The following is a 23,275-nucleotide window of genomic DNA, read 5'->3' as shown; positions in this document are numbered from 1 at the left end:
GCATGGTGGCGCACGCCTGTAATCTCAGCACTTGGAAAGCTGAGGCAGGAGGATCACTGCAAGTTGGAGGCCAGCCTGGGCTACAGAGTGAGTTCAAGGCCAGCCTGAACTGCATAGTGAGATTCTGTCTCAAAAAAGACAAAAAAAGAAAAGAAAGCTTCCCTATCTTCTAATTCTTATATTCCTCCTCACATTGGTCACTTCTCCTCCCTTACTTTCAATATAATTTTTAATGTCTTCTATGTCTTTCTTTTTTGGGGGGGTACCAGGAATTGAACTCATATACCTTGTGCTTGCCAGACAGGCACTTGTGCACTTAGCTATATCCCCCACCCAATGTCCTGTATTTCTGTTTGCAACCTTTTCATGGACTCTAGTTCTTTGCTAACTTGGTCATACATGTTTTGTTTTGGTACCAAGAATTGAACTCAGGGACTCATGCTTGCCAGGCAGGGACTGTGCCTCTGAGCTATATCCCTGGCCTTGTCTTATGTGTTTTGCATCATTTTGTTTAGCTTAGCTAGCTTTTTGTTAGGTCTTCTGTAAACTCCCTTATTGTTTTATTACCTCCATGTTGATCAGTTATGTCTTCCGTGAGCCTGAGGCACCTCACTGATCTTTTTTTCAATCTTCTCTGTTCTCCTTTTGAGTAACTGAGCAGTGTGGCCTTTGCCTTCCTCCCCTCAGTGCCCATGGACTGGCTCTGGGGGCGCTGGGAGTTGGGGGAGTTCTGCTCCTTGCCTCCTCATGTTTCTATTATTTGTTTATCTGTGGCCTGGGCGTGTGTTACAGTGGACAGGCTTTGCTGTTTGTATGCAGATCTCTTTGAGCAGTCTGCTTTCGGGTGATGCACTCAGGGAGTGGCTAACAAAACTCCTCTGCTTCTGTCCCAATCACCTTCTGTCCAGATCACCTCTGTTAATGTGGGGGGAGTGCAGTGCAATTGGCCCAGCACCCAATTCTCTGGGAATGGACCACAGTACTGCTAACACCACAGGTAATCCAAGTACCGGCATAAAGAGAAAACTTACTAATAGCAACGTCTTTGCAACCCTAGATATATGAAGTAAATCAGCAATAATATCATCCAAGACAAACTGGATATTAGCATCCCATAAAACCGGTAATGTACCACCTTTAACCTTAGAAATCTACACTTATAGTATAAACCCTAAGACAAACCAAATATTGACATACAGCAAGTAAGTACTAAATGCGGTAACAGTACCTTTGATAATCAGAAAAGAATTCAACAGTAGTAACAGAGTTAACTAACTCTCTGGAGATTAATAAACCTTGATGGTTATACTATTAAAGATATAAGGGGTTGAGAATGGGAGGATGCAAAAAGAAAAATTTGAAAAATTAATGGGTGACGAGGAGAGAAAAGTGAGACAAAGGATCCTATTACGGAGGGAAGGGTAGTGGCACCTCGGTTCACAAACTTAGTTCTTCCCACGATTCTAGTTCCAAAATATATTTGCAATGTGGTTGTGACCAGGATCACGGGAAGAATTAAGTTTGTACACTGAGGTACCACTGTATTCGTAGACTTAGGGAAAAAAAAAATAGAAGACTAAAAGGAACGAGAGGCCACCGTGTTCTGCTTTCTCTTGCGTGGTGGCACAAAACTCTCACATCATGTCACACCGCCACCCACACCCACCTCTCTGTCGCCATGGGAACCAGCACTGACCGCCCGCTGGGTGGCGCGAACCTCACTGCCCAGGCCTGCTCCCCCGCCCCTCCCCCACGCCGGGCTCCGCACGCGCCGCTCCGGACTCCAGGAGCCCCGTGTCCCTTCCAGAAAAGGTCCTTCCCTGTACCCGCAGCACCCCAGGTGTCCAGCAGGGTCCCCCAGCAGTGTCCGGCCCTGGCGCAGGGCCGGGGCTCAGCCGGGCGTGGTGAGCGGAGTCGTGGAGCACAACTGGACACCCTGACCAGGAGCTGCCCGGACCTCCGCTCTGGGACTCTGCAGTGTTCCCGTGCCACCCGAGCACCCCGGCCCTTGTCACAGCGCACAAGCGCGACGCGGTGTCACCGACCAGCGCAGCTTCTCTTCTTTTTCTCTTTCCTCTCCCTTAGTCATTCATTCCTGTTGGCAGTAACCCGGGGCACTTTACCACCACTGAGCTACATCTCCAGCCCTTGTGGAGTCAGAGCCTAAGTTGCCCAGGTGGTACTTAAACTTGTGATCCTCAGCCTCAGGCTCTCTCAGAGCTGGGATTCAGGCGTGTGCCACCGCACCCAGCCACAGCGTCTACTCCCACCCCTGCAGCAGCACCGCTGCACAGGTAAGGTTAACCTCACACGCATGAGAAAGTCTTGGCGATGCGTGATATGCCAGCCAGGACTGCTTCCTTTAAAAAAAAGAACCCCTTCCTCTGTCTGGAGGCCCAGAGCGGAAGCAAGAGCTCTGGCTGCTAGGGTCTCCCGGGGCCTCTGCCGTGCGCTGGCTGCGATGACAGCTGGAAGGGGCTGGACTGTTACTTCACCTTCCTCCAGCAACAAGCAGTTTCTCCGGTGTGGCCTGGGGCCCGCGCACGTGAGGAGCCCGATCTCAAGCCCCCGGGACACTCACTGCATGCTGGGGTCCTTGGCCCTGTGTGTGGCATGCGCACAGGCATTTTTCAGAGGAAGCAGTGTCAAGTCTGCAGTTGGGGATGGTTCCTGGCTGTCCTGAAATGGGCAGTGGCACATCACGGTGACGGGTGATGAGACGAGCGGCCTGGGCGCTCACGGCCCGGGTGTCAGCGCCCCACCTCCTCAGGGTGGAAACACTGCTCTCCAAATTCCATCTGGCCCGCCACCTCCCTTCCCCAAATATTGAGGCTACAGCGGGTACAGCGACGCAAGGCCTCACAGACGGAACACCCAGCTCCTTTGGGGGAGTCTTGCTGTCTGTGGCACTGCAGATTGAACCCAGGGTCTGGCACTGAGCTACATCCCCAGCACTTTTTTATTCTGAGACAGGGTTTTGCTAAGTTGCCCAGGCTGGCCTTGAACTTGCAACTTCCTCCTTAACCTCGTGAACAGCTGGGGTTATAGGCCTCTCCCTTGTGCCTGGCCCTTGGGGGTAGTTGGTGAGCAGAGCACGGAGTTAATCAATGACAAGAGGCACTGGTGACTTGGGAGCTTTGGAGGGCCAGGGCGGGGCGCCATGGAGTGGAAGCATGAGGCAGCAAGTGACGGAGCCCCAGGATCTGAGCGGGCGCTTTATTCCCCGTTCTTTTCATACGACGCAGTAGTTGGCAAGGCCCTGAGGGTTGTTTTCTTATTCTTTTGTGTCCCCCAAGTCCCCTTCCAGAATATCATTATCATTAGTATTCTGGGTGGTCGGCAGTCTAACGAGGAAGCTGGAGGCCGGTCGTTCGGCTGGGCCCATGAGACTGAGGCCCAGCTTCCCCGCAGCTCTCAGCTGACCCCGTCCTCAGGGCTTCTCCGGGACGCCTCCTGCGGGATGCCCGCTGTGCCAAGATGGAGAAGCCGGGCGGGTGGCAGGAATCACACATAGCTGGCCTTTCCAAGCACATCGTTTACCAAGCTGGGGTGTGGCCGGCCACAGGGACATGGGCTCCTGCGGTCCACAGGCCTAAGTCGGACGCTTCAGCTCCATCTTGGCCACGGTGACCCGGTGCACCTCGTCAGGGCCGTCGGCAAAGCGCAGCGCTCGGGCCCAGGCAAAGAACTGTGCCAAGGGGTAGTCGCTGCTCAAGCCTGCTGCTCCAAAAGCCTGGTGGACACAAAGTAGGACGGGAGGAACTTGAACTCCAGGCATCCTCCTGCCTCGGCCTCCTGAGGGCTGGGATTACATGCTTTGATCAACACTCCCAGTTTATAGGGTTGAAGACAAGGAAAATCGCATGTGCAGTGAGTGGGCAATGAGGGCAGCGGTCAGGCTCCACAGACTTCTGGCGGCTAGAGGTGGGCATTCCCCATCTGCTGCCGTGGATTAGACACATCACTCACCGGTGCATGCTCACCTGAATAGCACGATCAATCACCCGGGAGGCCATGGACGGGGCTACCATTTTAACCATGGCGATATCTAAAGCTGCAGCCTGCAGGGAGGAGGAGAGGAGGTTACGAGGAGCCAAGGGCAGGCAGCTCGGAAGAATAATCAGTTCCCAAGAATGCAAGGATTCAACAGTCAAGCGCCGCATCCCCCAGGTCTAGCTCGGTCGTCAGCACATGCGAAATACTGGTAACCACCAGGGTGACACCGGGCAGCAGGGGTGTGGCTTGTGATCTGTTGCTGGCCACAGCCAGCTCCATTTGGGCTGGCTTCCTGGGCCTGCTGGTGAAGGGGCAGAGGCTGTCCAGAGGGAGCTGCACAGGCGGGACCCAACGAGGGCATCATGCCGTTCCGGACACTGTGCAGGAGCCTTAGTGCGTAACATCCCCTTGGAAATGAGCCCCTGTTGGCTGAGTCCACGTTTGGGCTGGGCAGGAAGGGGTCTCTGACTCCTGCACCAATGTGCTCCGGGAGTCCAGAAAGCTCAGTCCTTTTCGGGTTTTGAATGGCTGCCCAGACAGTTCCAAGCAAAACCAAAGTGATTAATGTCAAAGAGCCACACGGAGAGGGAACAGATTCTCACACCGGGACGCCGTGACCTCTGTCATCTCTGAGGCTCCCGGAAGAGCCCTGGGCCTCCTACCTTATTTCCTGCCACGTCCATGAAGTGAGCAGCCTTCAGCACCAGCAGCCGTGCCTGCTCGATCTCCACGCGTGACCGCGCTATGTCGGCCAGGATCGTGCCCTGCTCCACCAGGGGCTTCCCGAAGGCCACGCGGGACTTCACCTGGGGAGCCCAGAGACACCGAGCTGCGGCCGTGCTCGGCTGAGCGTGGTCTAGAGGGGCCCAGGGGCTGGTGGCCTGCAGAGGTGGGCGGGAGCACGCGCAGGAGCGGGCGGGAGAGGAGCGGGAAAGCAGCGCATGCTGTTTCTCAGCCATTCACCAGCTCTCCAGCCCAGGCACTTGCCGGGGAGATCCAGATGCAGGTAACATCCACACGACCGTGTCAGGCCAGTCCTCGTGGCGGGTGTACCTTCACTTCAAGGACCCCTTGCTGCAGCAAGGTGGCCGCCTCTGGGCAGGCAGGAGCTGTGCTTTCAGAGCTGAGCCAGCACCTGGCCCAAGCTTACTCCTAAGAAGTAGTTCCCATGAGAGCCTCACCTGACTAGGGAGAGGGCACCCCCTGCTGGTCACAGCCAGCCTCACATCCCTGAGCCAGGCCACCAAGTCTACAAGAGGGGATTGACTTTATGTATGTATGTATGTATGTATGTACTTATGTCTGTATGCACGTATTTATTGATTGATTGATTGATTGTCTTTTTTGAGTCAGGGTCTTGCTATGCAGTTCAGCCTGACCTTGAGCTCACTTTGTAGCCCAGGCTGGCCTCGAACTTGCCACAATCCTCCTGCCTCAGCCTCCCCAGTGCTGGAATTACAGGCATGTGTCACCAAGCCCACCATTTTTTTGGTTTTTTGACAGGGTCTTTCTATATAGTTCAGGCTGGCCTTAAATTCACTATGTAGCTCAGGCTGGCCTCAAACTCAAGGTGATCCTCCTGCCTCGGCCTCCTGAGTGCTGATTATAGGCCTGTACCACCAAACTTGGCTTGCAAGGGAGATTTTAGTCTGAAGGCCATGAGGCTTTAGAAAAGGTTACAAGTATTCTTTTCTTCCCCCCTTGTTTTATTAGTTTAATTATCTCAACTAAAAATAATTTCTACACAAATATTCTATGGCAGGAAAACTTAATTTTCAGACCAAAAAAAGAAGAAAATAGAAATACCTACCATCCCATTATCTAGTTAATATTTATATTCAGTGCATGCCCTTCTAGACTTTTTGTGTGCAAATATATGTACACATACTTTTTAAAAATAAAACATGATATAGTCGCACTCTATATGTTACTTTGTAACCTGCTTGCTTTTTGTGTGTGTGTGCGTATGTTTTTGAGACATGGTCTCACTACGCAGTTCAGGCTGTCCTTGAGCTCACTTTGTAGCCCAGGCTGGTCTTGAACTCGCAACGATCCTCCTGCCTCAGCCTTCCGAGTACTGGGATTACAGGTGTGAACTTGTAATATGCACCTGTATGGCCAGCTTTGTAACCTGCTTTCTAAAATGTGAGAGTATATAGTAAAGACCTCTCTATTTAAAAAATAAGTTCCCACCCGTCTTGTGCGGATTTTTATTGTGTTGTAGTCACTTGCCCAGCCCTTTTAAAAGTCACTTCTGATCTGATGGGCATATGGGTTGCTTCCATGGATAAAAAGTTATGGTATTTTTATATAATGCAATATTACTCAGCTATAAAGAAAGATAAACTCGAGGTTTTTATAGGTAAATGGACACAACTAGAGACCATACTCATAAGTGAAATAAATCACACCTGCATGCGTAAACACCGTATTGTCTCACTAGTGTAAGAACCTGAAAGAGTGAATAAAATCTAAAAGGCATGACAGATATTGTGAAAGGGAAAGAAACTGCTCAAAAGGAAAGAACAACTGGGATGAGGGAAAACAGAGAAGAAAGAAAGAAGGGAAAAATATGTATATGTGTATGTACAGGATAGCTAAGATAGTTGTACTACTGATTTCTATTGCTTTATTGAAAGGAAGTTAATGTTTAATTGTTTGATCAATCTTACATGCCTATTTTTGTTCATCTGAGTAATCAATATGAAGATATCAAAATGTAATACAATAACCATTGTTAATTTCCTATCACCTTGTCTGAAATTCTGTATTGCTTGTATTGTTTTTGTGTTATTTCGTAAGTGTCTGCGTGTCTGTTAATATGTTTTCATTCTTTTATCTTTAAAATAAAAAAAGTCACTTCTGAACACAGAGACTGTTAGGGGATGTTTCAGATCTAGCTGCAAATATTTTACAGATCCCTAAAGACTGTTATATCCAGTCCTGAGCAGAGCTGCTATGTTAACACTATGTAGTTTCTGAAGACTTCTGACACATACAGCGAAACTGCTCTGCCATAAGCCAGGCGTGGTGGCACAAGCCTGTAATCCCAGCACTCAGGACACTGAGGGAGGAGGATCACAAATTTGCGTTCAGCCTGAGCACGACAGTGAGACCTGCTCTCAAAAAACAAAAATCCAACAATAGCTGAATGTGGTGTCACATGCCTGTAATCCCAGTACTCAGGAGGCTGAGACAGGAGGATCACTGTAATTTCAAGGCAGCCTGGGCTACAAGTTCACAGCCAGCCAGAACTACATAGTGAGACCCTGTCCCCCACCAAAAAAATAAACAACAACAAAAAACCAACAACAATCAAAAAAGAAAAAAAACCACAAATTGCCCTGCCAACGGCCGGTCTGATCTTTAATGCCATATGCAGCTGAATTACCATACCTGAGCCCATACAGAGGGGCACTTAATTTTCAAAGAGAAAAGAACTGGTCTGTCTCAGCCAGAAGCGTGTAAATCACAGGTCTGTTCAGGATTCGAAAGGCATCTGATGGCCTTGGTTCTCTGTAGAGCATTTCTCACGAGGTACTTGTTTCTGTATCAAGGGTTCACTCCATTGTGAAATCAGTACAGTTGAAGTGAATTCCTGTCCCTGCAAGTGGCTCTTTTACATATGCTTCTGACCTTTGGGGGGCTCACAGCAGACTGCGTTTTCTGGACATGTGGGAGAGGAGGGCGGTACAAGACCCGACGCTGGAATCCAGGGAGGAAAACAAGAACACGGTTTTCCCTGGCATCTGACGGCTAGCTCCGCGCCAGAAGCCCACCACGCTCTCGGCAGCCAGGGACGCGGTGGGCCCTGGAACCTCACCCCCGGCTGCCGGGGAGCCTGGCCGCTCACTCCCAGCCACCTCAACAGCCCTTTCTGTTCTCAGCGCGAAGCGACAGCAGAGTAGCAGAAGCCAAGCAAACGCAGGGGTGCAGCTTCTCAGCTTCCCCGCTCAGTCTGCCCTCAGGAAAGAGTTAGATTTGAAGTCCGCCAGCACGGCGGAGGCGGCTGGGTCAGCGTGTGGGCGCGGGGGTGGGGGCACTCACGCGGGCCTTCATGAGCGCCAGGGCCCGCTCTGAGAACCCAATGAGCCTCATGCAGTGATGGATCCGGCCGGGCCCCAGCCTGCCCTGGGCAATCTCAAAGCCTCGGCCAGGACCCAAAATCATGTTCTCCTTGGGCACACGCACGTTCTCAAATCGGATCTCACCGTGGCCGCCTGAAAGACAAACACCCCACCTTGAGCGACTGTCACTACTGTCTTCCTGGATGCCTTGCTTCCCGCCCGCAGTTCTGATGGTCTGCTGGCGATACTCCTGCCCCTCGCTTAGCCTTCTGAGTCACAGCCAAAGGGGCACGAAGGAGCCTCTTAAAGGTGCGAAAGGAATCACTGATGTATAATGGTGAACCAAGATTTTGCCACTTTTTCTACACAAGCATTATAAAGCAACCTCAAGCTGAAACTCCGGAGCATGTGACTAATAATATAGAATCTCTCGAAGCACCAACAGGGAAAATGTGAGCACTGTTAGCAGAGAAACCCTCACCCTGCTCAAAGCCTTTCCCACAGACCAGACCCACCCTCGGTGGGGCCTGCCCCGGGAGGGCTAACCTGGCGCATCCTCCAGCCCATACACAGACAGAGGCCTGAGGATTTTTATCCCTGGGGTATCCATGGGAACCAAGAGCATGGACTGCTGCTGGTGTCTTGGCGCCTGTGGGTCTGTTTTCCCCATAAATATGCAGAGCTGGCAGCGCGGATCCATGACGCCTGCCAAAAAAGAAGAGAAACAGGTTCTATCAGCCAACGTCGGGGCCATCATGTTTCCACATGAGGTCTTAGCCCAGGAAAGGCTGGGCCAGCGGCAGACAGAGCTGTGTGGGATGTGACATCATCAGACCGGCCTTTGCGGGCTCCACAGCAAAAATAAAGCAAATGGAGCTTTGTTGTCCTGAGGCGAGACTCTAGCATCATAAAAGCAAATTTTTAAGAAGCACCACAGTAGAGTTAAAAATGTAATTCAGAGACAAGACACCGAAAATCATTACTTCACCCAGCCAGCCTGCTCCGTTCTGTCCTCTCGCTCGTGTAAAAAACGACTCTCAGCAGCACCGGCCTCGGAGTCAAAACAGCTGAACTGGTTCCGTACTTGCCGGCTGGGGGCTAGAACCACAGGCACGTGACTCCAGTCACTCTCGGAGCCTTGGTTCCTACCTCTGGGAAGTGGGAATGATAACCCGTCTTCTGGGCAAGTGTGGGGCTCCGTGACATGGGGCCCTCAGAGCGCTTATGGGTTGCCCCAGACCCCAGGATATAACACACCTGCCCTAGGGGTATGGGGAAGCCTCGGAGGAAGTGACCTTCTGCCCTTTCAAGGAAGCTGCTGTGGGGAGAATGGAGAGAGCAGGGAAGTGAGGAGGTTCTCAGAGCATGTGCAGGAAGAGACAGCTACAGGAGTGGTTGTCCGGTGACACCTCGTCCCCATAGGAAGTGCTTGAGCACAGCGTGCCCAGCAGCAGATTCTTGTTCTCTTAGCGCGTGCTGCCTCTGCTGGGTGCGCGGTGACCGAATCTCCATAGTGTCAACTGAGAAGCAAGAGGCTGTCCCCTTTCTACGGTCAAGAGACCCGCTTATCACTACAGACCGAGTGATATGTACTTGAAAGCACACTGCAGGCCAAATACCTGAGGTCCACCACTTGTGACCGTTTATGACATAGAAACCTTCCTCCTCTCTGATGGAAGCCTCGATGTTGGCGGCATCTGATGAGGCGACCTGTAGGGGGCACACTCCTGTTAGAGCCGCCAGTGGCCCTTGCTCCCCGCAGGCAAGGACGGTCCGCGCCAGGTACCTGGGGCTCCGTCATGGCGAAACAGGAGCGGGCCTTGCCTTCTAGCAGCGGGGCCAGCCAGCGGGCCTTCTGCTCCTCGGTGCCGTATCGCACCAGGACCTCCATGTTCCCCGTGTCGGGGGCCGAGCAGTTGAATATCTGAATGACAGAAAGAGCGCCTGGTGACGTCCAGCCCACACTGAGAATGTCAATTTCATGCCACAGACCCCCTTCACAACGCAAGGGGTCCTCGGGTTTGCAAACAGAGCCACAGACGCTGAGGCCCTGCCGCAGAACCTGTCTGTCCGCAGGAAGGACGCTGGCGTCAGCCTGAGGCTTGCATAGCTCCCCAGGTCCTGGGCGACCCCGCCCTGAGGTCCTCCCTTACTGCAGCTCCAGCCAGGGGCCTGCAGTTGTCCTCCCTCCTGATAAGAAGCTCAAGTTCACATCGGTGCAGATCAGACTGTGTGTGCAGGAGGGCAAGCAGCAGGCCATGCGGCGATGTCCCCACGGAGGGCTAGGAGGTTAGCACGCTTAGGGGGCTTTGGAGAGGTACCTCAGGAGCGTACAGCGACATGCCCATGACCTCACACAGGTGCGCATACTCCACGTTGGTCAGTCCTGCTCCGTACTTCCTCTCGGGGTCAGTCTCCAAGGGTAGGAAAAGGTTCCAAAGGCCTTCGGCCTTGGCTTTCTCCTGTCATGGGAAAGCAAGCTGGGGAAACCCAGCAACGGGCTGAGCTTTTGTTCTGACCCCGGGAACACAGTGAAAGGAACTAAAGGGGAGAAGGTGGCAGCCAAAGATAGGGCGTGTGCCAAGCACAAGGACGCTGGCTGCATACGAGCTGTGGGTGTGTGGGTGGGACAAACGCAAGATACACCGGACTGGGAGGCTCTGCAGAGAGATTTCCTCTGGATTTGTTTCTTATCTGTGAAACTACGACGGATCCACCCTCCCACCAGGACTGCTGAGCTGCAGCCACAGAAACAGAAGGCAAGTAACCAGAGGCAAAAAGGACAGCGTGGGAAGCCTGGCTGGGCTCCAGCACCGGACAGAGATCGGCAGAGGAGGCTCGGAAGTGCATGGAACTGGGTATGGCGTTCGGCGGTCCCGCCGGGGCCCCCTGCGGGCAGTGAGTGAGCATCAACTTCTTCCATCTGGAAAACACTGCTCCTTCTTCCAGCTCCAGGAAAGTCTGGCTGCCCTAGCTTGGCTCTTGTGCCCATTTCTTGGCCAGGCAGGGCCAGGCTGGCACCTTCACCAACAGTTGGGCCAGAATACCTCCAAAGGGGAGGAGGAAGGCCCCTAAGTAAAGCCAGCAGGGTGCTACCACAAGAAGCGGGCAGTGGGTACCAGCAGTCCCAACCCAACCACGCCCACAGCACGTACCTCCCCGGGCTGCTGGGAGGACCGGACGAAACAACACAGAATATACAGCGAAAACACAGAAGTCAGGGGTTGCAATGAGTAGCAGGGACTGGGGACATAATCATTCTCCGGGCTGCTTATCCTTGGAGGACACCAACTGGCCTGCCCTGTGCCTCACAACCAGTAGCTGACTTTGCTCACTATTTGCACTGAGCTAATCGGCACAAAGCATAATGACTAAGGAGAGAACGGGCAGATTTACTGGAACAAATAAAGAAGGGTGGGGATGCGGAGGAGGAAGTAAGAATTCTAAGAGGAGGCAGTGAGAGGACGTGGACATAACCATCGGCTTGTAGGAGGGGAGAACAAAACCTCCCAAATGTGACCTGAATTTTTTTTTTGGGGGGACAGGGTCTTGCTATGTAAGTCAGACTGGCACTGAACTCGCTATGTAGCCCAGGCTGGCCTTAAACTCACAGCGATCCTCCTGCCTCAGCCTCCGCAGTGCTGGGATTTTAGGTGCATGCCACCACTGCTGGCTAAAGAGGCTGAATTTAAACCCAGGTGCTATTAATTCTAGCTGTGCATCCCACACAAATCCCTCTCCTTACCTTTAAATTGATGATAATAATGCTTCACAGGATTTCTGCGAAGCGTGGGGAACACCCAAATACTACTTCTCACTTACGACATTTTGGGTAAAAGTGATGAGTTATGATTTCATCACTCTATCCAAAAATCATAGTTATTATTATAAAGCCCTTTAGGTGTGACTACAAGGAGAATGTGCACCAAGCGAGGTGTTTACTACACAGGCTGGGCCTCTCGGGTCTGGAGGCGCTCACCACCTGAGCACAGTACCTGCTGCCACCAACCGTCAGGCTGTCACACGGGCAAGGGCGTTTCACGCGTACAGCACAGGGGCGTGACTTGGTAAAACCTCTCAGATAATGATTTGGTAAAATGCAGTCAGTCCCTGAATGGTCTTGCTAGGGCTTAGATCTGGAAGACTTTCCCAAAGACCCACGTATTGAAAGCTTGCTTATCTGTTTGAGCTCTTGGGAGGTGGTGGAAACATGGCAGGGGGCTTGTGGGAGGCCCTGAGGTCACTGGGATGAGCCCTCAGAGGGACCTGTGGGACCCCAGTCTCTTCCTTTCTCTTTCACTTCCTGGCCATGAGGTGAACAGCCTGCTATGCTACATGCACCCATCACAAATGTGCCAAAGCAGCAGGGCAGCCCACCACTTACAACCCCTCTTAAAATCCTCAGAATACACCTTCTCTCTTATTAAGTTGCTTCAGGTATTTTGTTACAGTGATGGATGACTAACAAAGGTCTCATTCATGAACCACTTTTTGTTACTTGAAGGAATTTATCTTGTAGCCAGGCGTGACGGCACACACCCAGCACTCTGAGGCAGGAGGATCCCAAGTTGAAGCCAACCCTGGGACTCTGTCTCAAAACACAAATTTAAAAAGGGCTGGGGATGTAGTTCAATGAGAAGGCCTTTGGTTCAATCCCTATACTGGGGAAAAAAAAGAGGGAGAGAAAGAAAGAGAAAAAGGAAATAGGGCTGGCTTCTCTAGGCAGACAGCACTGCCCAGCCCTGTGGGCTGCCTTCTCTTCTACTGTCTTCTGAGGCCAGCTCCTCTGCGTCCTCTGCCGCATAAGTGACCACAATTGGAGGCTTGTACCTAGACTACCTACCTACTAGCACAGCGGCCTTCAACCGGGGCAGGATAAATTCTGGGGCAACCACACTGCAGAACCCTGAGAGGTCGATCTCAGTGTGTTTCCACAAGTTTACACTTAAAAAGCAACTGGTAGATTCAAATGTATAAAAGAATTTCATTGAAACATAGGAAACACTGGGAGCATAATATACAAAGCTGTTGCCAGTGATTATCTCAGAGGGCAGAGAACTTTACAGAACTCTTTTCTTCTTTTTTTCTTTTTGTAGAATTGGGGATTAAACCAGGGCTCTGCACTGAGCCACATCTCTAGCCCCCGCTTCCTTTTTTAGAGACAGGGCCTCACTAAGTTGCTCAGGCTGGTTTCACATTTGCTACTTCCCACCGCGGCCTACCAAATACCTGGGATTTCAGGTGTGTGCCGCTGTGCAGCTTTGACAGCGCTAGTTTTCAGAAAAGCAGATGACTGCATCGTGCTCTGAAAGATCTCAACTTAAAATCCAACTCAACCCCAGAAGCGCATCCCTGGTGAAGAGCACCAGGACAGTCACTGAATTTATCAAGTAAAGTGGCAGTCACTGAATTCAACATCAGACACATCGTACAACGCACTGCCCCTCTGACTGTCACATTACAGGTTCTCTAGAAAGAGAGATTGTGTCGCTCGGTAGAGCACACTGTTTCAAATCTGTGTAACAGGAAGCCCAGCTTTCTAAGCCAAAGACAGCATTCCTCCTTCACACAGCAAAAACACAGGAGAGAAGGGCGTCATAGTGCACGCCTGGCGTGGAGGTAACAGGACCACCACAAATTCAAGGCCAGCCCGGACTATTTCACAAGACCCTGTCTCAAAAACGAACAAACCTACAAACAAACCATACACACACCCCAAAAACTGGAAAACGGGGAGCTGGCCCTTTCACGCAACGATGGAGAGCCAAGACTATCTGCTCCGCCCAGGTGCTCTCCTCTACCTGGGAAGTACAGACGCGTGGGGCGGGCCACATTAACAAGGACACCCCGACTCGTACAGGCTGCCTGACCTTGAGGTCTTCTATCAGCGGGGACGGGGTCCACTTGTCCACCGAGGCCTGGTGTCTCTGCAGCTCTGGCTCCAGGGGGTACACGTGCTGCCCCATAAACCGCTGCAGCCGGTCGTACAGCTCTCTGACCTGTGGGGAGAGGCCCTCTACCGAGAAGACCAGCGCTCCCTTCGAGGTGTGAGCTGGGGGAGCTCCCGAGACAGAGCTGTAGCTTCTTGTGCCTGTGGGGCTCAGCAGCGACTGTGGACCAGCCCGAGTGTGGCAGGACCTTGTCAGTGGTTTGGCAGCTGGCATCTCTTTGAAAATGCGGAATCCTTCTTTAGTCGCAAAGTCCCATGCCAGGTTAGATATGAATTCGGCCAGCTTTCCGCTTTGCTCAGCGCTTGCTGAGCTTGCCTGCCCTGAACGGAAGGAAAGAAAACTAGCGATCACTCTTAACCAGCCCTTCCTAGCAAGGGTGACTTGTGGCACGATGGTCATTCCCTTAGCAGCCACTATAGGGCCTGAGCACTTGCTATGGACCGGATGCAGTGCTGAGAATACTTAGAAGTCACTGAATTCCTAAAGCAATACAACTGTTCGAATCCACACCTTGCAGACAGGAAACTCAGTCTCAGAGAAGGAGGTCGCTTGCTCAAGCTGGAAGTCAAACCCAGGTGTGCCTGGCCCCTGTGCCTCACCTCTGCTTCTCCTACAGTCAGTGGCAGCCTGTCACTTCTGCTGCACCAGGGGCTGTAAGAAATCCTGCATTATCCCAGATCAGCCCACCAGGAATTTGACAGCAATGTTAAGAATGAGTGGATGAACGGCCAGTTTCTTGTCTGGATCAGTAATCAACACCAGCATTACACAGCTCACTCACATTGCATTCTCATGGTCCTCTTTTTCATATATCACTAATTTTTGCCCGCAGGGGGATTATTGAATAAAGTGTACTGAGCTACATCCTCAGCCTTTTTTGAGACAAGATCGTACTAAGTTGCTAAATTGCCCAGGCTGGGCTTGAATTCTTGACCTTCCTGCCTCAGCCTCCTAAATGGGATTATAGGGTGTGGTACCTGGCTAAGATGGCTAATTCTTTATAAGCACAAGCTATTCCACTATCCCCCAGTCCTTGGAATGGAACAAAGACAAAACACAGCAGCCCTCCAGGAAATGTTTCTGGTTAGCTTTTACTGCAAAGCTGTAACCAATATGGGGAATGGTGGCTTCCCAAAGGAGGGCAAACTATGGCTTCTATGCCTTCCTGCTTGTGACAGCCCTGCTTCTCTGATCAGGGAGGTTGGGAATCCCCTAGTCATTGTTCTGCTCATGACCCTGGGCCACCTGGCAGTGCGGGCACTCAGGAGAGCCTCAGGGACTTGTGAACGAATGAACCAATGGCCAATAGCCCCACAGCACCTGCATCTCTCAGAAGAACGTGGCAACTGGCCGCCAGCCAGCATGGGGTGTCCTCGGCTGGGCAGCTAAGGACACGCCACAGCACTCACAAACAAACCCACTGATGCGCTGCTTTCTGCCTGTCTTTTGTTTTTCATTTTTCATTTTGGGAAGTTGCAAAGACATACAAGAGTAGAGAGGAGGTGGATGAGCCTGCACGTATCTATCACCCACCTTCAACCATGATCAATGTCAGCAGTCTTGTTTCAGTCCCTGTCATCCTACCCTCACCACCCTGGACTTTTCTGCAGTAAAACCCAAATGTTATTAGGCCATGTGTCAAAGTTTCATTTATATCAAAAGACAAAGACTTTAAAAATGGGGGTGGAGTGGGGATACAGCTCAGTGGCACAAGCGCCTGCCTGGCAAACACAAGGTCCTGAGTTCAATTCTCAGTACCCAAAAAAAACCCACACAGTAACATGATCGTACTTAAAAAAAAAAAAAAAAAAAAAGCTAACTAGCCAGGCGTGGTACATAGGTACTCAGATATATAAGAGGCTGAGATAGGAGAACTGAAAATTCAAGGCCAGCCTGGGAAACTTAGCAAGACCTTGTCTCAAAACAAAACACCATCAACAAACAATAAAAAAGGAGCTGGGGATACAGGTGGTTTGAAGCTGAGTGGTAGAGCACCACTGTCCTCAATTGCAAGTAGTGTACACACACACACACACACACACACACACACACAGAGTTAATGATATTTCCTTAATACCATGAACAATCCGATCAGAATTCAAGTTTCACTGTGGCATAAGATGTGGGTGTGTCTGTGTGTATATAGTTTTGATGACTGAACCCAAGGCATTCACACTGAGCTACATTCCCAGGTCCTTTTTAAAAAATTGTGGGGTGAGAAGTCTCACTAAGTCGTTAAATTGCTCAAGCTGGGTTTCAACTTGGGTATCCTTCTGTCTCAGCCTCCCAGATGCTGGAATTAGAGGCATGCGTCACATGACCAACTAAGAAAAATTTTTAAAAAGACAAGCTGTTCAAGCAAGAATCTAAACAAATTTATGTCTTTTAGGCTTTTCCTCTGCTGTTTCCTTTCTCGTTCTCCCCCTCCACTGTGACATGTATTTGTTGAAGAAACCGAAGTATTTGCCCTGTGAAGTTTCCCACAGTTGCTTTTGCTAATGCCTGTACCCTGCGGTCCTGCTGACTGTGTCCTCTGAATCCTATACATCCTGTGAATCTGTAGTTGACGCTGGAGGAGTGGGCAGTCGGGTTTGACTCTGGGGGAAGCTAGGAGTATGTCATGTCTGGCCATCTCTGTCTCTGTCTTTCTGGTGACGTTAGCGCCCACTCAGGCTTCCTGTCCAACTGTTAATATATGCCAGGCTGTGAACTGGCCATGGGCGAGTTCTAGCATTCCGTCCAGGACATTCCCTAGACTGAAATGCTCCCCCATTAATTACTGGGTCAGCCTGAGGTGGAGGAAAAGCAGGATAAATGCTTCAGTTTTCTCCCATTTCCCAACTGTCAGAATGAGTGGTTTCCATGGCATCCTCCGAAGTCACCAACGGGACTTCATCTCTGTTCTGTTATCTGGTTATCTACGGATCTGAACGTACTGGAGGCGTCCACATCCATTTCCATAGGCGTCGTTACTGATGTTCAGACAGCAAGTGGGATCCCACTCAGGCTGGCTCCTGAATCTTTGCATTTGACCCTTGTGGTCTTTGACAACTTCTTTGCCTGTTGTGGGTTTGTCTCATGGATACCTGGACAGTGAGACCTGAAAACAGCCACTTCCAAGGAGTCCTGGTCCCCTGTAGGAACGATATCTAGAAATCCCAACAGGGGTGCAAGGAGCACTTAAAGACTCTTACTAGGGATATAGCTCAGTGGCGTAAGTGCTTGCCTGGTAAGCCTGAGGTCATGAGTTCAATTCCCGGTACCAATAAATAAATAAATAAATAAAGACTCTTTTAGATTGGGCCGTAGCTCAGTGGGAGCCTTTGCCTCCCATGCACGAAGCCCTGGGTTCTATCCCCAGCCCAGCACAAAAAGAAAAAAGGCTTTCTTTCTACCTGCCTTTCCTCCTATATAGAGGAGGCAAACTTTACCTACCTTTCAATCTGCTTCAATAACTTGATGTATTATTTAACTTGCTACCCTACAAAACTTAGAATTAAAACATTCTCCCATCCCATGTAAACACTCTGTATAGACACACACTCAACCAACAGTCAGCTGCAGTGGCAAAACCTTTTCTTCTCAAACATTCCAACTTACAGGGTATAATCTAGAACTCTCAGCTAGCTACAGTATTCTCCCACATATGCACAAGCAGCGTCAAAGAAACACAATCACACCCCTCCCCAAGCAGCTTTCTTACTAGGTAACTTGACAATATCTGCAAAAATCCTAAATGTTTGTACTTTTAAACAAGCAATTCCAGTTCTGGGGATTTATCCTGGAGATATGTTCACACGTGTATGAGAGAAGATGTTCACCAGTAACTATGTGTGGCCGCAAAACTCCTACAAGCAATAGAAATGCACACTGAGGGAAACTGGTTAAACACACGAGTCCATCCACACAATGGAAGCGCCAGAGATGGAGAGTGACGCAGATCCATGCGTGTGCACGTGGACAGTCCCTGTAAACACTGCGCAATGAACAAAGAAATCAGGGAATTTCTTAAGTATAGCTATTAAATATATATTATGTACATATACACATACAGATATTTTATAGTAATTCCTAAGCATAAAGAATTTAAAAACAAGGTACTAGAAAATACATATACGATGATCACATAAGCAAAAGCATAGAAGAAAAAAGGATGGAGTGAAAGACAGCCTCAGAGAAATTTCAGGGAAAACACCCTTTCTCACACACATGTGACGCTGTCTGCAGGACAAATTTCCAGATTTAGAATTTCCCAGGTTGTTTTTGAAGGATGATACTAAGAAGAAAGGAAAATAATTTTATATTGTTTCACGTGACTTAATTTTATCATGTGCATGTATGTTTTTACTAAAAAATTGCATTATTTTAATTATTAAAGAACAAAGAATATTTTAAAGAGTATTATTATGACTTGCGTCTAGATGTCCCCCCAAGCCTCATGAAGTCATGGGTGGGGGCTTCTTCAGAGGTGGCTGGGTCTACAGTGTGTGATGGATTCACGGTGCAACGCTGGGTTAAGGGTGCTAGGACTAAGGGTGGGTGATCACTGATCAGGCCACTGGTTGGTTTGGCACCACCCTAATCTCAATAGCCTGGATATAAGGGACACAGAGAGGTTTGTCTCTCCCCTTATTTGTTCTGCTGCCTTCTGCCCACCACAAACTGTTTCTCTCCTGCGATGCCCCTCTGCTGTGCCGCCCCGCCCTGGAGCCAGCCGATTATGGACAGAAACCTCTACAAACTGTGAGCTACATAAGGCTTTCCTCCTTTAACTCTGGGTGTTGGGTATTTTGTCTCAGCAAGAGAAACAACCAACACAAATATTTTAAAGAATATATATATATATATTTTTTTCTTTTAATGACAAATGATTACATTAATGGAATCTTACAGAATTCTGGCCTAACAGCTCCCACCAAAGCCCCTGTGGCTGTAGGAGCACTCTATGGCTCACCCATCAGCTTGGCCATGCTATCACCGATCTAGATCAGCCTGGCCCCCCCATTCATTACCTTTGAGTGATCGCTTGTAGACTCCTTGGAGGATTGCAGCCATGCGGAAAAAGGAGAAAGCCATATAAAAGTTCCAGTTCTCAACAGGAGGGATGTCCATGTGAAGGCAGTACATCCTAAAGCACTCCTCAGCGGTAGGGATGCCCAGCTGGGTCAAATCGCGATCACTGACACCTGTGGTGAGAGACAACCCACTGGGAGTGTAGCTCGCGTGTATGAAGTCTTGGCTTCTGTCTCCAGCACAAAATACACAGCGTGTTGGAAGAACAGTCTCACTAAACTAGAGGTAAAGACAATTTCAACAAATGAAGATTCTCAGTGATTTGCTTCACTTGTGCTGTTTCGATGATGTACAAGCACCCATACACCCCGTCCGTAGGACCTGACTCTTATACCAGCACGAGTACTACTACAAAGATGCTCAGCACCTCTTCTGGTGGGGTCTGCGCACAGCAATAAAAAGTAGACTGAGTATCCAAAGAGGAAGTAAATCAGATGTCTTAACTTTATATAATAAAATCCAATGCTATCACCAAAAATTAAGCTGTAGCAGAAACGCTTAGCAGCATAACACACTTTCAAAGTATACAATTAAGCAGAAAAAAAGCAGGTCATAAAATCATGTAATCACATTTTTTTATTTAAAAAATGTACATATGCACACAGAAGAAAAGGTAACAATGACAGATACTGAAATGTCAGCAAGTGGTTATCTCTGGGACTACAGTACCAGTGATTTTAACTGGGTTTTGTTTTATCTTGCTATCTGTTGGCTCTAATATTTTCACAGCAAACTTGAATTTGTTGTGAAACCTTGTGTAGTTGAAAGTGTCAGGTATAAGTTAGCTGTGCGACCGCACAAGGGGAGCTCATACGGGTGCACTTGTCACTTAACACACGTCCTACACTCACTTCGCCCTGACTGTGACAGGAACACAGTCCAGTGACATCTTCTCGTAGACCACCAGGACAGCTCCGGGGCACTCACAGCCGACTTAAAGCCAAGCTCATTCCCATGTGCTCGGTGAGCGCAGCCGGCCCATCCCTGTCTGCCCCTGGCAGTGGCTCCTACCTTTCAGCAAGGGGAAACTGGATGGCAAGTAGTGAGCCAGGCAGCTGTAGGCCACGTCGGCAAGGGGGTCGCCTAAGGTAGAAAGTTCCCAGTCAAGGACAGCAAGCACCTCGGCCTTTTCCGGATGGAAGAGCAGGTTGTCAAGCCTGAAAAGCCACAGAAGGAATGGAGACGGCTCTAAGAACACTGACCCCGCGTGTGTTCTTCCCGGGCGGGGTCCGTTTGCCCCTCCTGGCTGAGTCCCCACTCCCTGGGCTCTCTGTGCAAGGGCCTGAGATGCGTGGGCCGTGCCCATTGTGTGAGGGCCCCTTGGTCCTCTGATTTCCAGCTGGGCACAGCCCATCAGAGGCACCGGCAGGAGATGGGAGCGGGCCTGGCTACTTGCTCCCCCAGCTGCCTCTGCAAAGCGCTGAGGGGTGGCTGAGTCCTTCTACTGAGGGACACAGGCGTGGTCAGGCAGTCCTCCCACTGCATCTACCCTCTCTAGGGTCTGGGAATGACGCCTTTCCACCTTTAAAGGTTCTACACAGTCTGCACGTTCTTTGACACTCTTGCCATGAAAGGCAGAGTCTGTCTTCACTCCTCAATCGCTTGGCTTCTAACAAATATAAAGCAGGAGGAAGTGATGCTGTGGGAATCCATGCACGAGTCCAGGTCAGAAAAGGTGACCCAGCTCCCACCTGGCCCTCCCTCTGGGAACATACACCTCTGGAGCTCTGAGCCACCAAGGAAGAAGTCCAGCTACCCAGAAGCCACCATGCTAGGGAGAGCCATGGGAAGCCACAAAGCGAGGGTGTAGCCTGAGAAGCCAGCTGTTTGTGCCTTCCCTGCCCCAGCGCCAGCACACAAGCGAGCCAGCAGAGGATTCTAGCACCGCATGAGAGCTGCCCTAGGAAATAAGCTGTCACGTCCCCACACTGCGGACGTCCAGCAAAGCAACCCGGCACTGTCGCCAGCCACTCAGCTTTCGAGCAGCTGAGCAGCTAGAGTATTAACAGCTGTAGAAACAGCTGTAGAAACAGCTGGAGAAGGCTTGTTCCTTCAGACCTGGGGTGGTAAGCACTCCCCGCTGTTGCTAATCCCGGGGCTCCTGGCTGTTCAGTGCTTCCTCTAAATCATACTGCAGCCCTGTGTTATACTCTCCTCCAATGGCCTCTTTGAGTTTTTCTGCCAGGGTTCTAATGTATGCTTTATTTAAAACAAAAGGTAATTATCAAACATGCAGAAAAAAACAGAAAAAGATAAACAGAAACCCATGTGCCCATCTTCCTAATTCAACAGATATTGTATCTCCTTCTTTGTTATACTTCCTCCAAATTTCTAAAACACAAAACTATGGAAAGCAAGTGTGGTGGCACACACCTGTAATCTCAGCACTGGAGAGGCTGAAGCAGGAGGATTTCAAGTTCCAGGTCAGTGTGGGCTACATAGTGAGTTCAAAGCCAGCCTGAACTACTGTCTCAACCAAAGAAGCCGAGTGTGGTGGTACATGCCTGTAATACTGGCACTCAGGAGGGAGGATGAGGCAGGAGGACTGTTGCAAGTTCAAGACCAGCCCGGGTACAAACTGAACTCAAGGCCAGCCTGAACTGCACAGTGAGACCCTGTTTCAAGAAGACCCCCCCCCCAAAAAAAAGAAAAAAAAAAGAAAAGAAAGACTTTGCAGATGTCGCAAATAGCCTCCATCTATTTCCTACTCACTTTCCTTGGAGGTAAGTATTACCCTAAAGCTGGTATACATTAATCAGATTGTTATATCTCTCTTAGCTTTGCACACGCCTGTAAGGCATCCAAGCATAGGACGCTTCACTTCTTTTTAAATTTGCATAAACGGCAGGACACTGTGCATCTCGTACCACTATCTACTCAGCATTACCTTTCTGAGATTCATGATGACGTATTACAGCACACTGGTTTATCTTACCTGCTAATCAGAATTCCATCCTACAACCTAACCACAATCTGTCGTATGTTACAAGCAAAAGCACAACTTGCTTTTCTTGTTGTCGTTGCAGTACTAGGGATTGAACCCAGAACCTTCTCACTATTTTGTATTTTGAGACAGGATCTGACTAAGTTGCCCAGGCTGGGCTCAAACTCAGGTTTCTCCTGCCTCAGCCTCCGAGGGTGCTGGGATTACAGTCACGCATCTCCATGCCTGTCTACAGTTCACTCTTTGCCAAGTCTCCTGGTGCGCAGGTGCACATGCGCCACTAGAAAGGAATTACGGGATGTAGCATCTTCCTGTCTTCCATGTTCCTGGCTATCATCTTCGAAGGAGTTCTACCAATTTATGCTCCTACTGCTGAGTCCCTCTATATGTAATAAATATGTTCTTCCATCTCCCAACAGATGGGAAGTGTCTCCGACTCCAAGCGCGGGTCAGTAAGTGGCAGTACGTCCCTAAAATCTGCAATATCTTTCCTGAAAGCATCACCAGAAATGATCATTCTACTTCCGGACAGCTATGGGAGGAAGTTCCCTGGCCGCCACTAGATGTCTCCTGCCTGTTACTGTACTCTGCATACTGGAGAGGCAAAGACAGGCAAAGCCCAGGTCCACGGTGCAGTTGCTGTGAGCAGGCATGCAAAGGCCACCCGCACTCTTCCCCACGAAAGAGGCTGGGTTTCATTACTGGCAAGAGTGCTGCAGGGCAAGGTTCCCTGGTGCCCGGGCGGAGGGAGAAGAAGGAAGAGGGCGCCAAGTGCAGCCCAGCTGCACACCAAGTTCAAAGCACTGTGGGGGAAATGGCTCGACCCACTTAGTCCGACTGGTGCACGAACAGATGGAACCTATTCCTGTGGGCGATCACATGGTGCAGACAAGGCCCAACCTCTCACTCTCAGATTCAGGGGGACCAACGTCAGCTAGAGAAAGAGCCAGGAGTGACCGACACAGTCACGCAGGCACAGAGAGGCTAATCTTATTTGGAAAGCGAAGAAATGTCTTTATAATTAGCTTTACTGTCTAGCTTTGTGCAATAAAGGCCCAGCTGGGCTGGGAGTGTAGCTCAGTGGCAGATCGTGTGCTTAGCAAGTGTGAGGCACATAACACACATACATAAAAATAAAATACAAGGCATAGCTCCCCAGGCTGCGCAAAAAAACTACTAAATAAATGGTCAGAGCCTAAATAAGCAGTGTTTGTATACAAAGCAGGCCTCCTGGTGCTGCTGGA

General features: G+C 50.1%; 1 protein-coding gene across 5 annotated transcripts in view; it reads right to left on the bottom strand.

Moving 5' to 3' along the window:
- Window positions 1-3,186: 3,186 nt before the first annotated feature.
- The window catches only part of Acad10 (acyl-CoA dehydrogenase family, member 10), a 44,982-nt gene continuing 24,893 nt past the window's right edge, over window positions 3,187-23,275 (bottom strand). For 4 of the 5 annotated variants that reach the window (XM_013503680.1, XM_013503681.1, XM_005403170.2 and 1 more), the window contains exons 11-21: window positions 20,099-20,244; window positions 19,027-19,200; window positions 13,934-14,334; window positions 10,385-10,525; window positions 9,850-9,987; window positions 9,683-9,773; window positions 8,610-8,768; window positions 8,044-8,216; window positions 4,659-4,802; window positions 3,984-4,061; window positions 3,187-3,733 (exon numbers count right to left, since the gene is read on the bottom strand). In XM_013503680.1, the coding sequence (XP_013359134.1) occupies window positions 3,593-3,733; window positions 3,984-4,061; window positions 4,659-4,802; window positions 8,044-8,216; window positions 8,610-8,768; window positions 9,683-9,773; window positions 9,850-9,987; window positions 10,385-10,525; window positions 13,934-14,334; window positions 19,027-19,200; window positions 20,099-20,244 (1,786 nt within the window). In that variant the 3' untranslated portion in view covers window positions 3,187-3,592. The remainder of the gene's footprint in view (window positions 3,734-3,983; window positions 4,062-4,658; window positions 4,803-8,043; window positions 8,217-8,609; window positions 8,769-9,682; window positions 9,774-9,849; window positions 9,988-10,384; window positions 10,526-13,933; window positions 14,335-19,026; window positions 19,201-20,098; window positions 20,245-23,275) is intronic. The other variant, XM_013503683.1, reaches the window with a different exon arrangement.

The sequence above is a fragment of the Chinchilla lanigera genome, unplaced genomic scaffold, assembly GCF_000276665.1.
Source record: "Chinchilla lanigera isolate Chin_1 unplaced genomic scaffold, ChiLan1.0 scaffold00081, whole genome shotgun sequence".
NCBI classification, from domain to species: domain Eukaryota; kingdom Metazoa; phylum Chordata; class Mammalia; order Rodentia; family Chinchillidae; genus Chinchilla; species Chinchilla lanigera.
The sequence above is the reverse complement of the archived record's forward strand: the minus strand, read 5'-3'. Positions and strand labels throughout refer to the sequence as shown.